We start from the raw sequence: 23290 nt of genomic DNA, 5'->3' as shown, positions 1-23290 counted from the left end.
TGTGTGTGGTATGTGTGTGTATGTGGTGTGTGTATATGTGGTGTGTGCATGGTGTGTGTGGTGTGTGTGTGTACATACATGGTGTGTATGTGTGCATGGTGTTTGTGTGGTGTGTGGGTGTGTACATGGTGTGTGTGTGTACGTGGTGTGTGTGTACATGGTATGTGCATGGTGTGTGTATATGTAGTGTGTATGTGTACATGGTATGTATGTGTGTGTGCATGGTGTGTGTGTGCATGGTGTGTGTACCTGGTGTTGGTGCGTGTGTACATGGGGTGTGTGTGTATGTGGTGTGCGTGGTGCCTGTGTGAACCATGTATCAGCTCCCCCTCCACCCCACACGTCCATCCGTCACTCTCAGGAGGGAAGAGCCTGAGGGTGCTGTGGGAGCCGCGGATCTGGGCTCTGGCGAGACCACTGTGGACCCCTTCTCCACTCGCTGCCCCTCACGCTGGGGTCCCTGCACCCTCCTAACCACTGCCCTGTCTTTGCAGGACGGCCATTCTCAGTGAAGGACCCTGCACTCGCTACTGAGCTGTGGCCATGGGCCTGCTCGCCTTCCTGAAGACCCAGTTCGTCGTGCACCTCCTCATCGGCTTCGTCTTCGTGGTGAGCGGGCTGGTCATCAACTCCATCCAGCTCTGCACGCTGGTCCTCTGGCCCGTGAACAAGCAGCTGTACCGCCGGCTGAACTGCCGCCTCGCCTACTCGCTCTGGAGCCGTGAGTGCTGCCTGCGGTGGGCATGGCATGGCGGGGGGAGGGGTCTGGGACAAGGACAGCCACCTTTCTGCTGGACAACCCCAAACAAGCCAGTGCAGGGTTCCATGGGGGTTAGTGCTTGTGACGATGAAACAAGATGGCCGTGGGCTCCACAGCCGGGAACTAGGGGGCCTCTCCTGGCCGTGAGGAATGTATGCGGTGCTCAGCCTGAGCCCTTCACTTGGCTGAACCACGCAATGTCCCCATACCTGAGCCTCTGGACCCACAGAACGGTGGCTCCATGTGGTCTCACACGGTACCCTGGATACCTGAAAACAAGCACCGTGTCAGCGCACCATGAGTAGGCCCGACGCCTGCCGGCGTGCGGCCGTCACAGGCCTCCAGCCCCCAGGCCTGGAGCACTCCCCTCGAGTGGCCTGTTATCACATGTAATTACTTCAGCATCTCTCTCTGAAGAAAAAGGACCTACCTGTCTCTTAATTTAATGTTTAGGCATGCACAGATGTTACCTGTGTGCACTTGTGATGTGCGTGCATTTGGGTGTGTAGTCACGCTCACCTGTCAGAGATTAGGAAGCTTGGTGACGACCCACGGCTGGCGAGGGGAACACACTGCAGGTTGGGGTTCCCAGGCACTTCTTTGGACCCGTAACAATCAGCAACTTAAACAGTTCTATTTTTTGACCCTAATTATTCTACCAAATAAGAATGTAACCCAGAAAGATATCTATAAAAGTACGTATATGCACAGATATATTCATTTTTCCAGGTTTATATTAACTAATATAAAAATGAGCAGCCAAAATGCCCACTAACTGTGGTGTGTCCACTGGATGGAGGCCCACACAGCCTCTAAGACCAGCAGGGGCTCTCTCTTTCCTGGTATAGAGAACCAAGTTCAAGATACATTTTTAGGTGAAAACAGAAGCTAAAAAACAAAGTACAGAGGTGCCACCATGATTTACTTTTAAAGACACGTGGGATGTGTCTGCACTGGCGTGTGGCCGTCCCTCCTTTAAAGTGTGGAAGTCAGAACAGAAAATGTGGCCGTCCTGGGAGTGGGGATGGGAGGGACTCTGCTGTTTTTTCCTTACAATTTACTTAGCATAAGAACACCTTTCTTCTACAATGAAGAGCAGGTAGTACCCATTTTATGTCCTATGGGAAACGGTGAGTCTGTGCAGCTGCCCCCGAGACCTCCCCCTCCCCAGTGTAGGAGGGCAGCTGAGCAGGCAGTGAGGTGTCCAAGCCCAGGTGTGCGTGCCCCCAACAGGGGACAGCAGCCCCGCCCATGCTTCCAGCCATAAACAGGCGAAGGTTTCAGTTCCCAGCTGCTTTTTCCCTAAATAAAAGGCCACCTTCCCGTGTGTGAGAAGGAGAATTAGAAATACTGCCATGCAGAGCACTTAGCAGCGTCACCAGGGCAGATGGGTGCATGCCCAAAGGGCAAATGCTGACTTGTGAAAATCACAGCCTCCACTGGCAGTAGTGTTCTCAAGTCAAAGCACTTCCGCACAGCCAGACTCTGATTAAGCTGGCTTTTTTAAGGCTGTAAATAAAGGAAGTCCCTCAGCCACACCCCTGCCTCTCCGCAGAAGAGAGTACTAAGATGGGGTATCAGCACTGCTTCCCAGGGCCCCACCTTGGCAGCTCCAAGAGACGGGCTGGGTCTCAGCCAGGACCTTGAAAGTTTGCTGAAATGCGCAGACTGGCAGTGCCCATGGGGTCAACAGAGGCAAACAGAAATGTGCTTTTGGCCTGAATTAGTCTCTAATTCAGTAGAATCACATAGACTGAAACAAGTCATATATGAACTCAAAACAATAAACATACAACGGAAGATTTAGACAAAAGACTACCCAAAGTCCCCAGATTTGAAGAAGAATCAAGGAGCACTTCTATGCATGAAAATTGTAATTATAATAATTTTTTACAGTAAAAACTTAGTGAATCTTATATCAGATTAGACACAGCTAGTAAGCAAGTGGGTGGACTGGACAGTAATATGAAGAGCTCACCCCGACTGCAGTAGAGTGACAAGATGAAGAATAGGAAACAGGAGCTAAAGGAGGTAATGAGAGCATGCAGGTCTACGAAACGGGTGTTGGACTCCTGTCCCTGAGGAGTGAATAAGGACAAGCACTGTTGGAGGAGATGGTGGCTGAGAATTTTCCTGAAGGGAAAATTCAATGGTCAGGACTCAGCACTTTAGCTACTGTGCCCCAGGTTCAATCCCTGGTGGCCATGCTGGCCATTGGTGGGACAGAGCATCCTCAACACGCCGCCTTTGCACAGGCAGCTCTGCTAGACCCACTCTCCCGAGGGCTGCCTGGGTCTGTCTGTCTAAAAGTTGGTTCCTCCTCGCGGCCCCCACCTGGGCCAGACCTCTTGTTCTGACCAGAAAGGCCCGGGTCCTGAGTGCTGCCAGGTGAGGGTGTACACTCAGCATGGCTTGTTCACAGTAGCCAGGATGTGGAGATGGCATCCACGTCCATCAACAGACCAACGGACAAGCAAAATGCCGTCCATTTGGACAATGGAGTACTATTTAAGAGGAAGGAAATCCTGCTGTTTGTGACAGTATGGATTAACCTGGAGGGCAGGACATGGAGGGAAACCAGGCAGTCGCAGAAGGACCAAGACTGCCTGATTCCTCCTTCAAGGGATCCACACGACCAAGCTTGGGGGAGCGGAGCCGAATGGTGGTGGCCGGGGCTGGGCGAGGGGAAGTGGCGAGCTGCGGTCCGATGGGTGGGAAGTGTCTGTTACCCAAGAGGAGTGAGTTCTAGAGCCCGCTTAGGGCCTGGAGCCTGCAGTTAACAGGACTGTGCTGTGCACTTGGACATCTGCACAGAGGGAGGCCTCAGGTTGAACGTCCTTACGGTGATAAGGAAGGACACCTCCTCGTTCCCAGGCAAACTGCTCTAGAGGCAGCAGCCTCAGCCACCGGCTCTTCCTTGACCAGCTGATACATGGAGGCTTCCCAGAAGGAAGCCGAGGAGGCGCAGGAGCAGGCCGTCACCAGGCTGCTCGTGGTCTGTCCCAGCCCCAGGGCCCTGCCGCCTGGGGAGGGGGTGTGGGTGGGGGCGTTGGCAAGTCCCCAGCAGCCACCCGTGCTTTCAGATGGACAGGTCAGCCTAGCCTTGGACCTCTTTCTTCTTAAATAGCAATAAGGAAGTGAAATTCACCCACTTAGAGCGTGGAGTAGTCCTCCCCATGTTCCCCCCGCCATCTCTCCCCCACCAAGCCCCACAGTCACTGATCTACTTCCTGTCCGCATGGCTTTGCCTGTCCTGCGTGGTCCACGTGATGGAAGCGTCCACTGCGTGGGTGTTGTCTGACTCCCCACACTCAGAGCTCCATGTTTCCCAGGTTCATCTGCATCCTGTTGCGTGTCAGGCCCACGTCCCCACTTTGGCTGAACGATGCTGCCCTGTATGGATGTGCACTGCCCATTTCTTCATCAGTTGTCACCCTTCTGGGCTGTTTCCACTCTCTGGCTTTGTGAATAACACTGCCAGGAACATCCATGTTCAAGTTTCTACACCGACATCTGTTCTCATTTCTACTGGGTATCTTCCTGGTGGTGGAATTGCTGGGTCATCTGGTTACTCTGTTTGGAGCATAGACGCAGCTGCCCTGTTTACATCCCCACCTGCAGCATTGGGCGTCCCAGGCCCTCTGGTCCTCGCCGGCACATGCTATTTGTCATCCATCTGTTGGATGGCAGCTGTCCTGTGAGTGTGATGCAGTGCCTGGCTGTGGCTTCGGCCTGCACTTTCCTGATGACCAGAGATGCCAAGCATCTTCTCATGTTGGCCATCTGTAAATCATCCGTGAACAACATCTGTTGAGGACCTCTTGTGTTTCCATTCCTTGGACCTTTATTCACAACTTGACTGTTGGATGGAAGTGGCCAGGCTATCCCAGGGGCATAGTTTGCCCCTGTTGGTGGGCCTCCATCTCCTCAGGGCCCTGGTCCCTTGATGGAGCTTATGGCGAGTGTGTCCTGGAGCTGACCCCTTCATGGCCCGTCCTCTCCATGGTTTGAGAGTGTGCAGGTGTCGTCTCAGAACTGGCCTTCCATCCGGTCCCACCTCATGTAAAAGAGGAATTTGAGAGCCCAGTACATGGGGGGAGCTGTGTGTCTCCTCACTTCTGTCTGGGCTGGTGGGGACCCTCATCGGGAAGGAGAAGGCAGCCCCCGTGCCAAGTCCCATCCAGTGCCCCGGCAGCCTCTGAAGAAGGCACAGTTGTCTCCTGCCAACAGGGAAGCAGGCCAGGAGCCCACTGTCTAAGTGCTGGGCTGTCCTGCTTCATCAGCCTTCCCAGGGCTGGTCCTCTCTGAAAACCGATAGGTTGGTGTCCAGCACGCAAAGGACAGGTCTCTGAAATCCATCCTGAGCCTGGGAGCTACACTTCGTGGTCTGAGGCCACCCTTCTCAGGATGCCTGGCCATGGTGGGTGTGACACTGCCTGGCTAGGTGCCCACTGCCTCCCCAGCCGCCTCATCTGGGGACAGAATGTGTGCCGCCCCATGGATCCAGAGCACGTGTGAGGACCATAGTCGTACGTGATGATACTGGTGTCCACCTCAGCCCTTTGTAAAGAGTAGTGTGGATGAGAGTAATAGTGCTTAACACGTGTCAGCCAAAGACCCCCCCGAGGGGGACCCTGGTTTTATTCACTTACTTCTATATTTTGGAGCTTCCTCTGAAACTTTCCACAGAGCCCCAGACTTAGTTTTGGGGGCTGAGATTGGAACTCCACCACTTTTTCTCTGAGCTTTGGGAATAATAATAACAATAACTCAAGTTGTCTGCTAGAATCTGATGTCATTTATAGGCAGAGTGCCTGGTATACAGTTGGTATTCAATACCTTGTAATGAAATAATAATAATTATGATGCTGTATCCTCTTAACAAGTGAATGTTTTGTTCACCATCTCATCCAATGGGTTATTTGATTTTTAAGAAAAGTAAAGATCTGATTTTTTTAAATATATATTTTAAACTAAGTCCTTTAGATATGTTGATTACCAAAAACAATCCACCTAAAATGGGTTTCCTCTTCCATTTCTTCTGGTTTTTTTTGGCTGCTCTGGGTCCTCGCTGCGGCACACGGGCTTCCTCTAGTTGGCTGTGTGCCAGGGCTGTGTCCCCTGCATCGCAAGGTGGATTTCTAACCACTAAGCCACCGAGGAAATCCCCCTTTTTTTCTGCTTCCATTTGACTTCTTCCCTGACTTTTGCTTAGAGAGGTAATTATAGGTTTAGAAAACTTAATTTATTACACACACACCATCGAAACTCATTTCCAGCAGAAAATCCCAATCTGGGTGATACTGTGCAAGACCCGCCCACATCAGGGAGCAGGGAGGGAGGGCTGGCCGGAGCATGGCGGTCTACACCTGGCTGACGTCCCCGCATGTGTCCGCAGAGCTGGTCATGCTCCTGGAGTGGTGGTCGTGCACGGAGTGCACCCTGTTCACCGACCAGGCCACGGTGGACACCTTTGGGAAGGAGCATGCAGTCATCATCCTCAACCACAACTTTGAAATTGACTTCCTCTGTGGGTGGACCATGTGCGAGCGCTTCGGCGTGCTGGGGGTGAGCAATGTAGGGGTCCCAGGAGGGTGTGGGGCGAGCGACATGGGGTCCCAAGGAGGGACTGGCATGGCTCCCTGGGCGGGTCTGGAGTCTCCAGGGCTCTGAGTTTTCGTTTGCTCTGTGTTTAGCCCCTGGTCCCTCTGGGCTAGGCATGTGAGCATGGCTGACCACATGGGTTCTGGGACTGCAGGCTGCCCCAGGGCTCCCTCCTGAGTCAGGTGTTACTGCCTTTCCTTTGCAATCCTTCCCCGTCGGCTCAGCTGCCTCAAATGAGAAAGGCTGAGGGGTCCCCTGCAGGGAAGCCCAGTGGGTGGTGGCCCTGGCATCATCCTCAGCAAGCCCCCAGCCTGGCAGCCGGAGCAGCCCTGAAGGCCCAGTATACCCTCTAGGCTCCCCTCCCGCCCACGCGCCCACCTACCAGCGTCGGCCAGATCTGCCCATGGATTCTCACCTAGTGGCACCCACACTCTGGGGCCCTGCCCATCCCAATGACATCATACTCAGTGCCAGGGTCTCCCGATGACAGCCAGTGCTAAGGGCTGCCTGCAGGGCGCTGCCCGTGGGGACTTCGTGGCCATAATGCGCCAGCTGCTCCCCCTCTCTTCAGAGTTCCAAAGTCCTGGCAAAAAGGGAGCTGCTCTACGTGCCCCTCATCGGCTGGACGTGGTACTTCCTGGAGATTGTGTTCTGCAAACGGAAGTGGGAGGAAGACCGGGACACCGTCATCAAAGGCCTGAAGTCCTTGGCCAACTACCCCGAATACATGTGGGTGAGTGAGGCGGCGGGGCAAGGCCACACAAGCTGTGCTACCTTGGGCATCAGGAACGCAGCCAGGTTGTTAGTTGTAAAGCCAACAAGAGCCTCTGAGCTCCAGGGCCACGGCCCCGCCCCATGCACCTACGGAACCCCTCTTAGACCACCTGCTTCCACCTACCCCAGGTGGGCCCCGCACATCTGGGCCCACACAGAGGAGGTCCTGCTGGGCTGAGTTGGGAGCACCTCTGGAATGTTAGCGGAGAGTCTGCCCAGGCCCCCAGGCTGTTCTGTGGAGTCAGGTGTCAGGACAAGCCCTGTGAGCCGCAGTTCTGTGGGTCAGCGTGGACTTCCATTCCTAGGAGGTTTGCACTGCACTTAGAGCAGCCACCCTTCAAGAGCAGAGTGGAGCCTGGGGGGTCCTTTCTGAGCCCCTTGGTTGGAGTTTGACTGACAGCCATCTGAAATGATCGGTATCAATCGGTTTGAAATCAGTTCTTTGTGATTCTTCTTTCTGGTCTCTGATGGCAATTATTTGTGAACCGGCTGTTTATGTATTTGGTGTCTGTAACTCACATTGTGGAGAAGGAAATGGCAACCCACTCCAGTATTCTTGCCTGGAGAATCCTATGGATGGAGGAACCTGGTGGGCTACAGTCCCTGGGGTCGCAAAGAGTCGGACATGACTGGGTGAGTTCACTTCACTTTCACAACTCACATTGAGGCAGAGGGATGGGAGATTTTGTTTTCCACAGGCCACCTGGAGGCTGGCACCCAGGGACACCGAGTCTCACTTCTCTCCAGGAAGTGTCTTTTCACTCCCTGGGAGTACGTGCGGCGCTGCCACTGTCTGTGAGGAGTCGTGTACAGACGTGACCGACGCATCTTTAACTGGCCTTTGTCCCCCACCACGCCCTAGTTCCTCCTGTACTGTGAGGGCACACGCTTCACGGAGAAGAAGCACCGCGTCAGCATGGAGGTGGCCGCCTCCAAGGGGCTGCCCGTCCTCAAGTACCACCTGCTGCCTCGGACCAAAGGCTTCACCACCGCAGTCCAGTGCCTCCGCGGCACAGGTAAGAGCTGCCCGCCCTGACCACCACCACCCCACTCCCAGCACAGAGGGAAATGAAATCCGTGATTTGCCAGAAACCAAATCAGTGAGTTCTGTGTAAGCTTCAGAATGCCAGTGGCATTAAAAGGAGATCTGAGTTCGTGGGTTTACATGTTGTAAGATTCCTGTGTCATTTTTTGAGGTGATAAAATACTAGTTAATGGAAAACAACTAAAGTGATCATTTTTTCAAAGTATGTAACTGAAAACCTGATAAAGGAAAAAATATATATCCAGTTAATCCAAAAGGACGGCAAAATCAAAGAAAGGGACAAAGCATAGGATGGATAGGAAACAGCCAGACATTAGCTTTAAACACAAGTGACTCAACTAAACGCCCCAGTGAGAGATGGGAACCCTCACAACGGGCATCCAGGTGAAGAGCCACAATGGGCCAAGCTGCTGGATGTCACCTGTCACCCTCTGCACCCTCCCTGCAGTCACAGCTGTGTACGACGTCACGCTGAATTTCCGAGGAAACAAGAACCCGTCTCTGCTGGGGATCCTCTATGGGAAGAAGTACGAGGCGGACATGTGTGTCAGGTGAGCTACTGCCGTAGGCGGGGGCGGGCGCGGGGCCGGCGGGGGTGGGGGCGGGGCCGGGACCGAGCCAGCCTGCACCTTCTGCGCGGCTCCTCCCCTCTCCAGGACGCCCCCACGTGGAGGTGCTGGGGCATTCCACCATCCAGGACCCGCGCATGATGGGGCCTGTACAGAGCAAAGGAGGCTGCGCCAGGTGCAGGCAGAAGGTTCCAGAAGCTCCAAGGGAGGCGTGATCCCTCCCAGTGGAGGGAGCAGAGGCTTTTGGGAAGAGGCTTTAGAGAGCTAAAACTTGCCAGTGAGTAGGCTTTTCATAGGCAGGAGAAGGACAAGCTGTCCCATCCTGAGCAGCATGCCCATGTGATGCCCTTTTCATGGTGTACAGCCATCTAGACCACCTGGGAGTGATGGTGGGGTCAGGGCCATGTCCTCCGCCTCCCTCTCCTGGTGATCGCGGGCTGAGTCGGCAGGTTCTGTGCTAGCCAGCCTGAACCCCCTTGGCTTAGAGGCAGCAAATACAGAGGCACATCAAGCTGAGTAACACAGGGCTGCTTGGGATGGTGGGATCCATGTCTGTAACGAAGGATCAAGGTCGGGGACTAGAGTTGTGTTGCAAGGTCATTCCTGTCTCACAGCCACACTCTGACCTCCACATTTCTCTGCCTCAGGAAAGGAAGACAAACCACCCACAAAGTCTGGTGGGGGGGCGGGGGGGTTGACACAGTAGTGGCCACGAGGGGCTGGTGATTTTTCTGGGGCCCTGGCAGGTCCCATCCTCCTCAGGGAGCCCTCGAGGCAGATCTTGGTCTAGCCCCTGGGTAGTAAGGGGCTCCGGGCGTCCCAAATGCCCATGGTCAGAGCCAGCAGGTGGCAAAGCGGTTGGTGGAGAGGGGACCTACCTGGTCCAGCTCCAGACTGGTGCTCACGCCTGCCCCCAGGCTGCACCGCCCTCGGCGTGGACATTCAGCTCCAGTGGGGAGGACTGGTGCTGTAATCTGCTCTTTTTCTCCTTTGTTGCAGAAAACGAGGGGCTGTACTCAGTATCTTAACAGATATATTCTTAGAATTTTGGAAGGGTTCAACTTACTGCTTTGTATTATGTACCGTTTGGGTGTTTTGGGCAAAAGCAATATTCCATTGTAATACAGGTATTACACATACCTGTAATCAAACAAGTGAAGGTTCGCACGACCCAGTGGAGTTTTGCTTCATTTTCCCATCCCCTACTGAAGATGTCCCAGGGGCCTGTGATTAGGCAGGGCCAGGGCCATGGGGACTGTGGCTTGAGGCTCTCCTGTGTCCATTCTGGCAGTTGGGGCCAGCATCCTCAAAGTGGCTTGAGTCGACTCTAGGAGATAGTATTCATATTGATTTCATCATTTAAAATTCTTATATATTTCATGCTTCATACATCAGACATACAACAGAACCTGTATGTGGTATCTGTGCAGTTAGGGGAGAACAGTCAGTTGAGTTTGACGCTGTGGGCAGTCATCTCTCTGCAGACAAGCCTCTCCTGACTTCCTTTCCTTCCCGAGGTGGTGCCTGTGATGAGTCCTTCAAGTGATACCTCTCTGTGTGGTCTGGGGACTCCTGCAGTGCCCCGCACCTTCCGGGTCCACAGAGATAAACCGTTTTGTTTACTAAGGGGTTAGCAGTCTTATTCTGTCCTCTCAGTGCACAGCGGAGTCTCCCGGAGGCTGCGTGATGTGTGGTCAGATGTCTGATTGCATGTTCTTGTAAAAATCCTCTTTTCATTTTCACCCACAAAAACCAAAGTCCTCAACTTTTAGAGGAAAAAAAAGATTGATATTCCTTCAACATAGAAGATTTGCCTCTGGCTGTGGAAATTTCTCCTGTCTCTTCTCTCACCCTGGGCCCTCCGAGCGATAGGCAGTCAGGCCCGGCAGTGACCGCGGTCCGCTGGTTAAGTGCGCTCGGCGGCCCCTGCTGGCGATCCTCGGGTATTGCAGTGCCCTGGAAAGAGGTCCCGGTCTTACCAGGTAGATACCTCCCATCCTGGGGCTGGTAATTCAGCTGGTGATGTGGTTTATACACAAGCCACTGTCCCAATTGAAGTCAGCAGTTTGTTAGGTGAGATTAAATTTTCAAAATCTCTTCAGCTTTTCAGGCAAGTAGATTTCATTTGTGAAAGATGAAGTTTTCTTTGCCTCATGAAAGACACTCTCAGCGATGATCACATCCAAAGACGAACTGAAAGACCAAACCTGCTGCTGAGGCTAATGAACAGTCAGCCTTCCCAGTGGGGCTCACTGCTCCTGTCTGTGGGGACACTCCTGAAGTGTCTCCGTGCAGTGCTTCAGTGCTCCTGCACATTTGAAGCGCCTGCCAGGGCCCTCCGTGATCCCCCGCCGTCCTCCGAGGCACGGGACACTGCTCGAGGGAAAGTTACTTTGATGTTTGTGTGTTCTTAGAAATTGAGAGTCAGATTTGAATAGAAAAGGCAGGACTTTATAAACTGTACCAGGAGAAGGTGAAGGCGCCCAGCTCCACACCCCCCACCCCCCACCTCCAGCCCTACCCCTGGGGCCTCACAGAGGTTCCTGATGCACAAGAAATTACTTTCCCCTGTTTCAGTTTGATGTCATCTGGTGATTCACTTTGCTTTCAATCTTCTTAATGAAACAGGAGATTTCCTCTGGAAGAGATTCCACTGGATGAGAAGGAAGCAGCTCAGTGGCTTCATAAACTGTACCAGGAGAAGGTAAAGGCGCCCAGCTCCCCCCACCTCCACCCCTACCCCTGGGGCCTCACAGAGGTTCCCAAGGGGCAGCTAACAGGGCAGGCAGGTAGCGCGTGGACTGCCTCTAGAGACAGGCGTGCTGTGCCACTCTCAAATTCTTCTTTCCAATCCTTTTCTGCATCTTTCATTTTTCCTAACTTTCAAGAAATTAACAAACTAGAGGAAAGTGTACTGGATATTACAGTGCTTATATAACCATTGCCGATAATATCACATTTGTTTCATTTTGTGTAAAAGAAATTGTAGGTATGCAACACACATTGTATGTGTGTGTGTATACATATGATTTAATATGTAAGAGACACACTATAGATGACACGACAGCTTTTTTGGTGACCCCACCCAGTCCCTCCTCCATTCCCCTGACATGTCTCACGCCTGACTCTTCGGTTTGTTTATACACACGAACATACAGGGCACTAGGTTCTCATCTTCAGCAACAGAGAAGCTCAGATAATCACATATATATAAAACACATACCCTTTTATAAGGGTTTTAGCCAAGTAACAGGCGCTTCCCAGGTGGTGCAAGGGTAAAGAGTCCACCTGCCAATGCAAGAGACACAGGTTCGATCCCTGGGTCAGGAAGATCCCCTGGAGTAGGAAATGCAGCCCACTCAAGTCTTCTTGCATGGAAAATCCCATGGACAGAGGAGCCTGGTGGGTTCATGGTGTCGCAGAGAGTCAGGCATGACCGAGCACATGTGCAGCAGCAACCAAGTAATGTGCGAAATCTTCAGAGGAATTTAAGCAAACTTTTAAAATTAAAAAAATACAATGCATATCCTTTTAAATGCACTGACAGGTGCTAAAAAAAAATAAGGGACCTCTCTCAGGAGCAAAAGAGGAGGTGGGACTGGGAGTCAGCCGGGAAGACTGTGAGTGGAAGCTCGCGGAGTCTGTTGGCCTGCCCACCCTGTGGTCTTGAGTTCTGATGCCTACATGGAAACAGAAGACATGGATTTGACCTCCCTCGGGGCTGGAAGTTAGAACTGAAGACCCTGATGAAGCTGGGACCCTGTCGGACTTTCATCCTCATGGAGGCTTGAAACTGGAAACTGAACCTGCCAGCACAGGAGTGACTTTGAAGCTTGCCTTTCCCCTCTGAGTCTTGAAGCATCTCCCTGGTGATTCATAATCACAGCACTGTCCTTAAACAGGTGCGGGATTGACGTCAGACTAACAACATAGTTCAAGAACAAAATCAAAATATCAGCATAAAACAGTGGTTCCAGGTGAATCTCTCTAGAGTCCCTGAGAGAAGCACATGTAAAGCTAGAAGAGCACGGCTCCAGACTCAGCTGCTGAGACTTCTGCTGGAGACGCGCTCGTAACCGAGACCCGCCATGCGCGGGCACGACAAGCAGACAGAAGATTAAAGCCTCCTGAAACTTCAGCTGTGGAACTACTACTTGGCAGAGACTCAGATCAGCTTGCTTGAAATGACTAAGCGAAAAAGAAGGGATTGAGGACTTCCCTGGTGGTCCAGTGGGGAAGAATCCACCTGCCAATGCAGGGGTCATGAGTTCAATCCCTGGTCCGAGCAGATTCCACGTGCCTTGGGGCCTCTAAGCCCATGTGCCACTGCTGAGCTCGTGTGCCACAACTACTGAAGCCTGTGCGCCCTAGAGCCCACGCTGTGCAACAGGAGAAGCCACGGCAATGAGAAGCCTGCACACCGCAACCAGTCGCCCCCACTCACCACGACTGGAGAAAGAGCACGGGCAACAACAAAGACCCGGCACAGCCAAAAATAAAAAGTGACAAATAAAAGAAGAAGGGATTGAAAACAAAAGAATAAGACCTATTAAAAATGGAACAGATTTGAGGAAAAACCAAGTAAGATAGACAGGCATGAGAAAAAAAGTAAAATCTTAGTTAACAGATTAGATAGAAGATTTGATACAGCTGAAGAGAGAATTAGAAGCTGGAATCAAGACTGCTGGGAGAAATATCAACAACCCAGATATGCAGATAACACCACCCTCATGGCAGAAAGTGAAAAGGGACTAAAGAACCTCTTGATGAAAGAGGAGAGTGAAAAAGATGGCTTGAAATTCAGCATTCAAAAAATTAAGATCATGGCATTTGGTCTCATCAGTTCATAGCATATAGCAGGCGGAAAAGTGGAAGCAGTGACAGATTTTATTTTCTTGGGCTTCCAAATCACTGCGGATGGTGACTGCAGCCATGAAATTAAAAGGTGCTTGCTCCTTAAAAAGAAGGCTACGGTAAACCTAGACAATGCAGAGACATCACTTGGCTGACAAAGGTCCATATAGTCAAAGCTAGGGTTTTTCCAGTAGTCATGTAAGGATGTGAAAGTCGGACCATAAAGAAGGCTGAGCACTGAAGAATTGATACTTTCGAGTTGTGGTGCTGCAGAAGACCCTTGAAGAGTCCCTTGGACTCCAAGGAGATCAAACCAGTCAATCCTAAAGGAAATCAGTCCTGACTATTCATTGGAAGGACTGATGCTGAAGCTGAAACTTCAATACTTTGGCCACCTGATGCGAAGAGCCAACTCATTGGAAAAGACCCTGATGCTGGGAAAGACTGAAGACAAAAGGAGAAGAGGATGGCAGAGGATGAGATGGCTAGATAGTACTACTGACTCAATGGACATGAGCGTAAACTCCAGGAGATAGTGAAGGACAGAGAAACTTGGTATGCTGCAGTCCATGAGGTCCCAAGGAGTTGAATACAGCTTAGCAAATAACATCAACAAAGGTTTCAAGGAAATTACGCAGCATGTATCACAGAGGAAGTGAAAACATAAAAGGAAAGTTAAAAGATCCAGAGGCTACACAGATGTCCAGAAGGTAACAATTATCCCACCAGAGGATCAGGTGGGAAGAATGATAAAGCACAGTTGTCAGGGATAACCATAAGACTTCCAGAGTTGAAGAACACGGGTTTTGTCAGGTTCAAGAAACACAAGTCAGGGATGGGATCAATAAAAAGAATGTATGTACATACATATGTGTACACATGCACACAAACATATATTACAGAAACATACATGAAATAGGATAAACAGGGAACAAAGAAAATAATAACAGCATAAACTATTTAAGCAGAAAACAAAGCTACAAAGAGGAACCAGTGCACCAAAAGATTTCTTTAAGCATATTAATAAAATGGAAAACCTCGGGCAAGGCTGACCAATTAAAAGAAGGAATACAGTGTGTGTGCATCCCATGGTGGATGGGCAGAAAGACGTGCATGAGGGTGCAAAGGAGAGTGTGTCTCCGGATCAGGGTTAGTTTTTAAAAGTTGGAACCTCTAACAAAGAAGAGTGACATCTCCCAGAAACAGTATTTGCTTACTTAGCAGAAAGTGAGAAATAACCTAAAAGTGCATTATTAGAACATAGACACATTGTTTATTCATTTTCTGGGATTCAGTTAAAATGAATGAACTGCAGGCATATTTTCAGTCTAACTGAATCTTGAGAAAGGTGTACGAAAAGCAGACTGCGGTAGGCGTGTGATGTGATGCTACTCACAGAAAAGCACACAGCACAGGAGCGGTCCCGGACATTGTCATAGAGGTGCCCATGCACGGGGTGCAGGCGTAAACCCTCCTGGGGAAGGAGACCGCACTGGCCTTTGGGTGTGTGAGGAATGGCTGACTGGTCGGGACGGGAGAGACTACCACCATCTGCATCGTCTGCTTAGGGGCAGGCGGGCAGAGTAGAGCGGGCTGAACAAACGGGCTTGAAAATGTTCTGGAACCCCACGGGAAGGGCCCTTGGGGTTGGGGGGCACGTGTGGGCACCCTGAGGTATCCTCACAGATGTAAGGGTTGCAGCTGCTTCTGAGCTCTCAGGACTATGGTGCCCACCCCATGCCCCCTGGGTTGGCAGGGGCAGCTGGTGTCTGACCACACACTGGAAGAGGCTGTGACACTGGGTATTTGTCAAGACCCCTGCCCTGTTTGTAATGTAATCCCAAACATAGCTGAAGAAGCTAAATGCGGAAAATAAAACAGAAAAAGATGAGAAGAGGTGAGACCCAAGCCCCTGAGGTGATTAAGATCACGTGGGTGTTCATCTTTTTCCAGACTTGGCCCCAGACACATGCCTCATCATACATATTTTTATTTATATGGAATTGTATGGCACTTAGGTTCTTCAGAAAACTCAGACTATCGTGAGTGTATGTCCTTGCTGGCACGTGACATGTCGTAGCTGCACAGAAGTCTGTCTCGGCATCTCGGCCGCTCAGTCAGGCAGCTGCCGCTCGGTGTGTAATGTAGCCCCATCTCCCTGTCGAGGATGCTGTCACGTCCTCACCTGCTCCCTGTCCTGCCATCATTAGCCGCCAGGACACGGAGGAAGGAGAGGTTAAGCAGCTTTCTGTGCGTGACCCAGCCGGCGGGCCATGGACTCCCAGCAGCGGTGGCTGCCACCCTCGCTCTGGAGGTGTCGCCAGAGATGGTGCAGGGCCCAGCAGATGCTGCAGTCCTGGGGCTTGGAGGTGCCTATTGTGCCCAGGCACGGGCTGATCATTTTCCTAGGAAACTTGCCTGATCGAAGGGTTTATGTTTCTCAAGCTTTTGATATAAGCCAACCACAGATGAATGTCATGTCAGCTTCATCCCGTGGCCCGTGTCATGTGGTCCATCCACTTTAGGTAGTCATTTCTTGCTTTTGGGTTATAACAACAGCATATGAAGGCCACTGTTCTGGTTGACTCTTTCAGGATGCGCTGCAGGAGATATATAACCAGAAGGGTGTGTTTCCTGGGCAGCAGTTCAAACCCACCCGCCGGCCATGGACGCTCCTCAACTTCCTCTTCTGGGCCACGCTCCTCCTGTCTCCTCTCTTCAGTTTTGTTTTGGGCGTCTTTGCCAGTGGATCCCCGCTCCTGATCCTGATGTTCCTGGGGTTTGTCGGGGCAGGTAATGAAGGGGAATGATGGCGTGGCTCAAGGGTGGGAGGGAGCCTTCCGTGTGCTGGTGGCCATGCCCAGGCCTGGAGACGGTCACCCGGCAGCCGGGATCCAGGCCGAGCCTTGCCAGCCTCAGAGAGCATCTCTGACCACTGAGCCACGGGGCCATGACGACCCCCACCAGATTCCAGAAGGCTGGCCAGCCGGCCTGCCGCCTGCCTGGCATCTCGGGCCAAGAGCTTCGTAGGGAGGGTCCTGGCCACTGGGTTTGCACTTGGGTGGCTGGGGGCGTGGGCTGGCATGCTGGGCCGAGGTTCCCCAGGACACTGCCATTGCTTGCGCTGTAGCAGTCGCAGGGGCACTAAGTGTCGGGCACTGCAGCCCCTCAGCCCTGGCTGAGAACTGCAGGCCTCAATGGGCCCACACCCACCGCTGCTCCCCGCTACCCAACCCCACAGGCTGACTGGGTGGGAGAAGGGCAGAGGACCCGCCGCCCCTCGCTCCCAGGAAAGTCTGAGGTCAAAGGCAGGCCCCTCCCCCCATAGCGACTTTTCCAGGTTGATGGCAAGGCGATCAGCTAACCTAGCCTTTTTCCTGTTTTAAAGCTTCCTTTGGAGTCCGCCGACTAATAGGAGTGACTGAAATAGAAAAAGGCTCCAGCTATGGAAACCAAGAATTTAAGAAAAAGGAGTAATTAATGGCTGTGATTGAGCACACATAACCTGACGGTGGTATCCAATTAACTCAATTAAAAACAGAACAACGCACCTAGAGCGGGGGAAAAAGACACTTAGAAACTATTTTTCTTATTAACTGGTGACTAATATTGACCAATAAAACTTGAGCCAAGAGTAAAGCGGTCGGCAGACCTGCAGATGGAGACGCCAGCCTCGCCCCTGCGCAGGAGAGCCGGGCTGAGCGCCTGCTCTGGGGGGCGGCCGCTCCCGCCCCCAGGGATATGGGGGCTCCCCCGGCCCGAGGGAGGCTTTGGAAACGTTCTCTTCTCGCGCTTAGATCCCGTTTTCGGTTTTTATCGATTTTCTTGGGAATTTCCCCCGGCCCTCGCCTCTTCCCCTGCGCCCCCTGCGGACTCTACCCTGCTCCCGCTGAGAACTGTGTGCCTGGGTCCCCAGGCCCCCAGAGCACCTACCGGCCGCTACCAGCCCGCACCCGGCCTCCGGGCGGCGGGGACGTGGCCTGGCGAAAAGCACACTGGGCGGGGCTGCGGCGGGACACGCCCCCTCCCCCGGAGCGCCTACCTGCTGACACCTTGAATCCGTTTTAAAGCGAGTGGAGCCAGAGAAAACGCGGTGAGATGTCCAATTCTGCCCATGCCCGGAGCTTAGCTCCTGTCCCCCTTGCTCCCGGCGGACAGCGGCCTTTCATCCCACCGGGGACAGGGCTGCAGGGGGCCGGCCCCCCACCCCCAGCAGGGCCGGTGCGCCAGGGGCGCTATGCACTGGAGAGACCTCGGCCGCAGGGCTGGCAGATACTTTGAAAAGGCGGTGTCACATCACCCTGTCTTCTAAAGGTGATTGGAGACTGTTAACACTGAGCTTTTTAAAGGTTTTGTTTTCACAGTTGACCTGATGGAAACCAGAGGTGGGGAGCCTTCCCCACTCCGTCACCTCCCTTCTGAGCAGGTGCGTGTGTCCTGGAGGATGTTGGCCTTTGGGGGAGGCAGGGGAGTCCCTAGTGTCCGGGCAGCATCCTCTCCAGCCTGCAGCCAAAGGGAGGCGTTTCCTGCACTCTTGGGCCTCTTCGCCTGGCGGGGCTGGAAGCCTTGGGGTTGCCCAGCAGGGTGGACCTGGGCTGCCCCTCCAGCTCCGCCACCCGCCTGCATCCAACTTTCTTCTTAAACTTTCAACTTGCTTTTTTAAAGTCACACTCCCCTCATCTTTTTTAATAAGGGAAAGAAAAATAATGGGTGTTATCTCTGCTGTCCTGTAACCAGCATTCAAAATAGAGGCAGGTTGAATTTTCTGGGGTGGGGGGGGTGGAATGAAAGAAAGAGGAATGGGCAAAATTATAAACCAAACTGAAAAAAATAATTATGCATTGGCCCTAAGTCTGAATTCTGGGGAGACCTGTGGAAACAGCAGATCGCCTTTATAGTGACACTATTGAATTTTGGGTCGGTGACCTTGGTAAGGGTCGCAGGGACGTGCCCCGCAGTTCTGTGCTCACTCACAGTGACCCCGAAGGCACACATGTCCTCTCGAGGCTGGGCACTGAGACAGTGTGGAAGCCAGCCGCCCTCTGCCCCAAAGCTTGCCTCCCGCTTCCCTTCGGGCGTGGAGCCTGGCACGCAGTAAGGCCACTTCCACCTGGGTGAGCAGCTCCCTTAGATCTTGTTTTTCTTCACACAACATGCTGCTCACCTGTGTGTGTGTGTGTGTGTGTGTGTGTCATTTGCTAATCCACTCATCCCTGAAGAGCTTAAAGGAAGAAGTTGAAGGGCACTACTGTGAAGCTACATTACCTGGAAAGTGCAAATTTAGATCTTTTACCATTTAATTAATAGTTCTTGCTTCCTAGCCAAGTTCCCTCCCCTTGAAATTGATACACAATATGTAAATTCTATACTGAGTCAGTAACCAGCTGTGAAGACTCCTGGGTGACTGGAGATTGAGACCACGTGTAGGTTTTAAATCTCAGTGACTTCCTTCTGATTTAACAAAGATTAGCTTGTGCATTTGAATACCAAGCCCTTTGAGAGCAATAAAAATTACACCATGAATGTTTGCTTTTTTTTTTTTTTTGGAGGGGTGGATCTTGCTTTTCATCCACTTCAGAGGGAAGAGGGGGGAGGCTCCTTTAGTTTTTTTAAATTAATAAATCTCAGAACAGTGCTTTTCTTACTTCTTTTCCTTTACCCCCTTTGTTACTGATGTTCTCATTGTCCAGAATCAGGCTGAGTGTTGGGACAGTCCTCCTGGTCACCACCGGGGAGGATGCACTCCAGACCCAGCACCTGTGGCCCCAGGTCGGATCGGGCGGGACCAGGAATCCACGGTGTGGGGTGACCGCTCTGCCAGGGGAGAGGTTTGCTGAGCCTCTGGAGGTGTAGCTTTGTTGCTGCAGCAGCGTCCAGAGCCAGCCCCACTCCCACTGGAGAGACGAAAGGCAGCAGCTCCAGGCCTTGGGTCCCTCCCACAGGTGCCCGGTGAAGGCCGAGTTCTGAGTCCAGGCCTCGGGATGGTGTATTTCTCAGCTCAGGCCCCGGTGCTGTGTCTTCTGTTGCCGACACACATGTCCTGGTGCCGCCTGGCAAGTAGAGTCTGGGTCCTGGGCCCTCCTTGTGTGTCCAGCCGTCCCTCTGGGGGGTTCCAGGGGCTTCTGGGGTGCCTGCAGCACTGCAGCACGGTGGCCGTGTGATAGGTGCCCCTCTCATGGTCCTGTGACAGCCCTGGAACAGGTGAGCAGACGCTGGGGAAAGGCTTACCTGCTCAGGGGAGACCACTGACAAGATTTTTAACCCCAAAGAAGTGACCCTGGTCATCAGCTCCTTGGTGACAGTGTGCTGGACGCACAGCCCTGTCTGAGCCACAGCCCCCCGCTGAGAAGCAGAGTCAGACTGAAGAGATGGTCTGTGTATGAACTGCTCAGTAATGACTTGAATCAGCGACATGAGTAGTACTTGCTTGTAAAGGTGACGCAGGCGTGACCGCCTGCCAGGGCAGTTTGGAATCTCCGCCTTGTTTGCCCGGTCACCCCCCACCCCTGTGTGCGCCGTGGCACGTGCTCTTTTTCACTCTAACTCAGCCGCTGAGCACCGATGTCTACCTGCAGAAGAGTGGTGCATGCAGTCACGTGCAGGTCAGGCGCTGTCTCCAAGCTGTCCACACCCATGTGACCCCTGTTCGTGTCAGATTTGAAGAACAAGTCCCTCTCTGCATGTTGCTTTGTCTCTGCCTGAGACACCTAGAGACAAGCCACATAGAGTCTTCGGAGCCCGACTGACTTTCAGCTGAGCTGACCCTTGTGTACCGTGTGCTGTGAGTTTCTCACCACAGCTGCATGCAGCCCTGGCACGCACCGTGGCAGGCAGTGGTACCTTGTGGTTTCCCCTGGCAGTGTAACCAGGCTTAGGGGTTAAAACCGTCAGCCCAATGTGCCCACCTGCTTCCCTCTGAAGACGGCATGTCCCCCCTCTACGTGCCTGCCCCTCTCTAGCAAGTTAGCTCCTGGGCAAAGGCAAGCCTCTCCCCAGTGCCCTTGGGGCCAGCCACACCCCTGACACCCCCGGACTTGTCCTGGGCCGTGAGTGGTGCTGCAGGCAGGCAGACTTTCCTGTGGGTTCCGCATCCTTGCATGTCAGGGCCAGGACACACATAAGCTGGGACCTTTTTGGGGTAGGTGATGTCACACTACATTCTGCTTGATGCAGGGGTGGACATGCATGAATTGAGTTCACCCCCAGCACTGGCCACTAGCTGACTCAGTGCAATGGAGGCATTCCTACAAATGCCCCAGAAGGAAATAAGAGCCCTCGGGGGAACCCAGGAACTCAGGGCAGTTGATTCCAGTCAGGCTGGCGGCAGCCTCACCCTCCTTTCAAAGACAATTGAAATGCTTTAAAATCTGAAGCTTTGTGATGACAAGTTCACTGGGAGTTTTCTTTTCCTATAAACTTTTCAGTTTCTTAACTTTTTGTTTGCAAAAGTATTTTGGACAGAAGTGGAACTGTGAATGAGATACTGAAATGCACTAAATTGTGTTAACTGGAGTTACTTGATGCCATGAAGAAATGCATCTGATCTACTCGTATTTATTGTCTCAGAATTGTACGTGGTGACAATCAAATGTTCCTTGCCTACATACCAGGAAATTCAACTGGCTTCTGAATCATAACGATCGTCAGCAAGTACTGTAACTGTAAATGAAAATCTCTCTCTTTGGAAAACAACACAAACCATCGACCGAAATGTGCGGGACAGATGTCGGCATTCTTTTTCCAATATTGATCCTCTGCCGTACCTGACCGTTGGCCAGCTTCAAAGGGTGATAAATTGTATACAGGGTGCAAATGTACTATATGGATGCTTCCTTTTGTACACTTCGTTTTTACAATTTTGCTACTGCTTTGTGTAGTGGAGGAGAGCGGTATTTTTGGTCTATGGGAGCCTGTCGGGGGTGGGGGGTGGGGGTGGGAGCTAACTTCGACTCTAAACGCCTGTATCCCGTGAGAACTGGCTGCACTTGCCGTGTGCTGCAAAGGTTGCTTTGTGCTCGGGTGTGCTCGAGCCTGCCTGAGCGGCGGTATTTTCTAGATAGAATGCTGTGGGCGTCATGCTTGTTTATTGAAATTGCTGCTGTGAAAGCGAGGGATAAAATATCCACACTATGAGACAGTGACTGCCTGCCTCCTCCTGTCCCTGTGCTGCTGGCCCGCGGAGGGTTTTCCCTGGGCACTTCTGGCCCTTGGGTTCCCTGCCTGCAGGCACCCTGAGGCTTGGACTGTTTCTCGAGACCGTCCTGTGATGACACTCTCTGAGCCTCCCCATCTTGTGAAAGTTGCTTTTGGAAGGGAACTCAAGCAGAGCGATGGTCAGGCGAAAGCAAGGCAGAAAGATCAGCTGGTGCCTAAAGCATGCTCACTGACCCCTCTGCATAAAAACCAGTCTGAAAAGCCATCTAGGACAAAAAGGTTTCCAAAGTAGGCATGTATATATCAAAAACTATTTTTTTGTAAAAGCAAATTCACTCTGTGGAGAAAACCCAGGAACCCTTCTTTATAAAGAAAAAAACTCTTGTCAGAACCAAGAGCTATTCCAGGGTCTGATTTGTCTGTCTTGTGAAAATAAATCGAGCTAAAAGACTCATGGTGTCACTTATGCTCTGGGCAAAGCCCCGAAGACATGCCTCTCTGCTCTGGGGCCAGTGCCGGTGGTGGGCATCTGCCCTGAGACCTGGGAAAGCCAGGCTCCGCTAGGCTCTCCTGACCCACACGTGTCTACCCATGACTTGGCTTTGCAAGTATATCCTGAACTCAGAGCATATGTGGACCGGTGCATGCCTACAGGCCCCCCATACACATGTGTACTGGTGCACGCGCGCACACACACGCACAGGTACACACATACCCCAGACAGCAAAGGGAGAGCTTGAAGTGGTCATGTAGGAACAGCCCCATTAGGAAATGGGATGAAACCCCAAGCCTGCCCTGGGCGCTCCCCTGCCCCGTATCTCCTCCCTGCATGGAGCCTGAGCACAGCCTGGTCCTGGCAGTTGCACAGGTATGGGTTTGAAAGTGCTCCCTAGAGGCTGAAACCTCAGTGGGGAGTTGAAAGTGTCCTGTGGTAGCTCAGAGGAAGGGGGCGAGGACGGGTGGTCTCTGGGCTCCAGTTCCACCGACTGGCAGGGTGTTCCACTCATAGGAGCCAGACCTCCTGCCAGGGCTTGGAGACTTAGAGGGACTCTGGGTCCTGTGGGTCTGAGAGCCCCGGGGAGGGGAACCCTGTCTGGGAAGGCGCAGCACACCTGCCCTGAGGGCTCTCCACCTCCCCCGGGGTCTGGGTCACCACTCAGGACTGAGGGCTCTCCACCTTCCCCGGGGTATAGGTCACCACTCAGGACTGAGGGCTCTCCACCTCCCTCAGGGTCTGGGTCACCACTCAGGACTAGGAAGCTCTGGATCATAGCCCCATCAGACTGTGCTAAAATGTTACCACTTACTGGTAAAGGACTTCAGTGACACCTCTTATTCAACGGTCAGTCCCTTCTGCCCAGGACTGTGTAAGAAAACCTGACCCACTGGGCCTACCCACGGCCATGGATGTCCCATCAACCCTATGAATGGCAGGGCGGAAGCTGCTGCCTCAGGCCCCTGCCTTCTGGATGCCACACGGAGCTGTGCAACTGTCTCGGGATGGCCCTTCAGTGCCCAAAGCCAGCCGGG

The 23290-nt window shown here is 52.6% G+C and overlaps 1 protein-coding gene across 1 annotated transcript in view; it reads left to right on the top strand.

Annotated features, from left to right (window-relative positions):
- AGPAT3 (1-acylglycerol-3-phosphate O-acyltransferase 3) overlaps positions 1-22204 on the top strand; it is a 64837-nt gene extending 42633 nt beyond the window's left edge. The window contains exons 2-9 of the mRNA XM_010834900.1: positions 495-721; positions 6159-6328; positions 6936-7097; positions 8001-8154; positions 8632-8734; positions 11381-11456; positions 16201-16399; positions 16995-22204. Coding sequence (XP_010833202.1) covers positions 544-721; positions 6159-6328; positions 6936-7097; positions 8001-8154; positions 8632-8734; positions 11381-11456; positions 16201-16399; positions 16995-17083 — 1131 coding nt within the window. The 5' untranslated portion in view covers positions 495-543 and the 3' untranslated portion in view covers positions 17084-22204. The remainder of the gene's footprint in view (positions 1-494; positions 722-6158; positions 6329-6935; positions 7098-8000; positions 8155-8631; positions 8735-11380; positions 11457-16200; positions 16400-16994) is intronic.
- Positions 22205-23290: the final 1086 nt, after the last annotated feature.

The sequence above is a fragment of the Bison bison genome, unplaced genomic scaffold (assembly GCF_000754665.1).
Source record: "Bison bison bison isolate TAMUID 2011002044 unplaced genomic scaffold, Bison_UMD1.0 scf7180017864037, whole genome shotgun sequence".
NCBI lineage: Eukaryota > Metazoa > Chordata > Mammalia > Artiodactyla > Bovidae > Bison > Bison bison.
The sequence above is the reverse complement of the archived record's forward strand: the minus strand, read 5'-3'. Positions and strand labels throughout refer to the sequence as shown.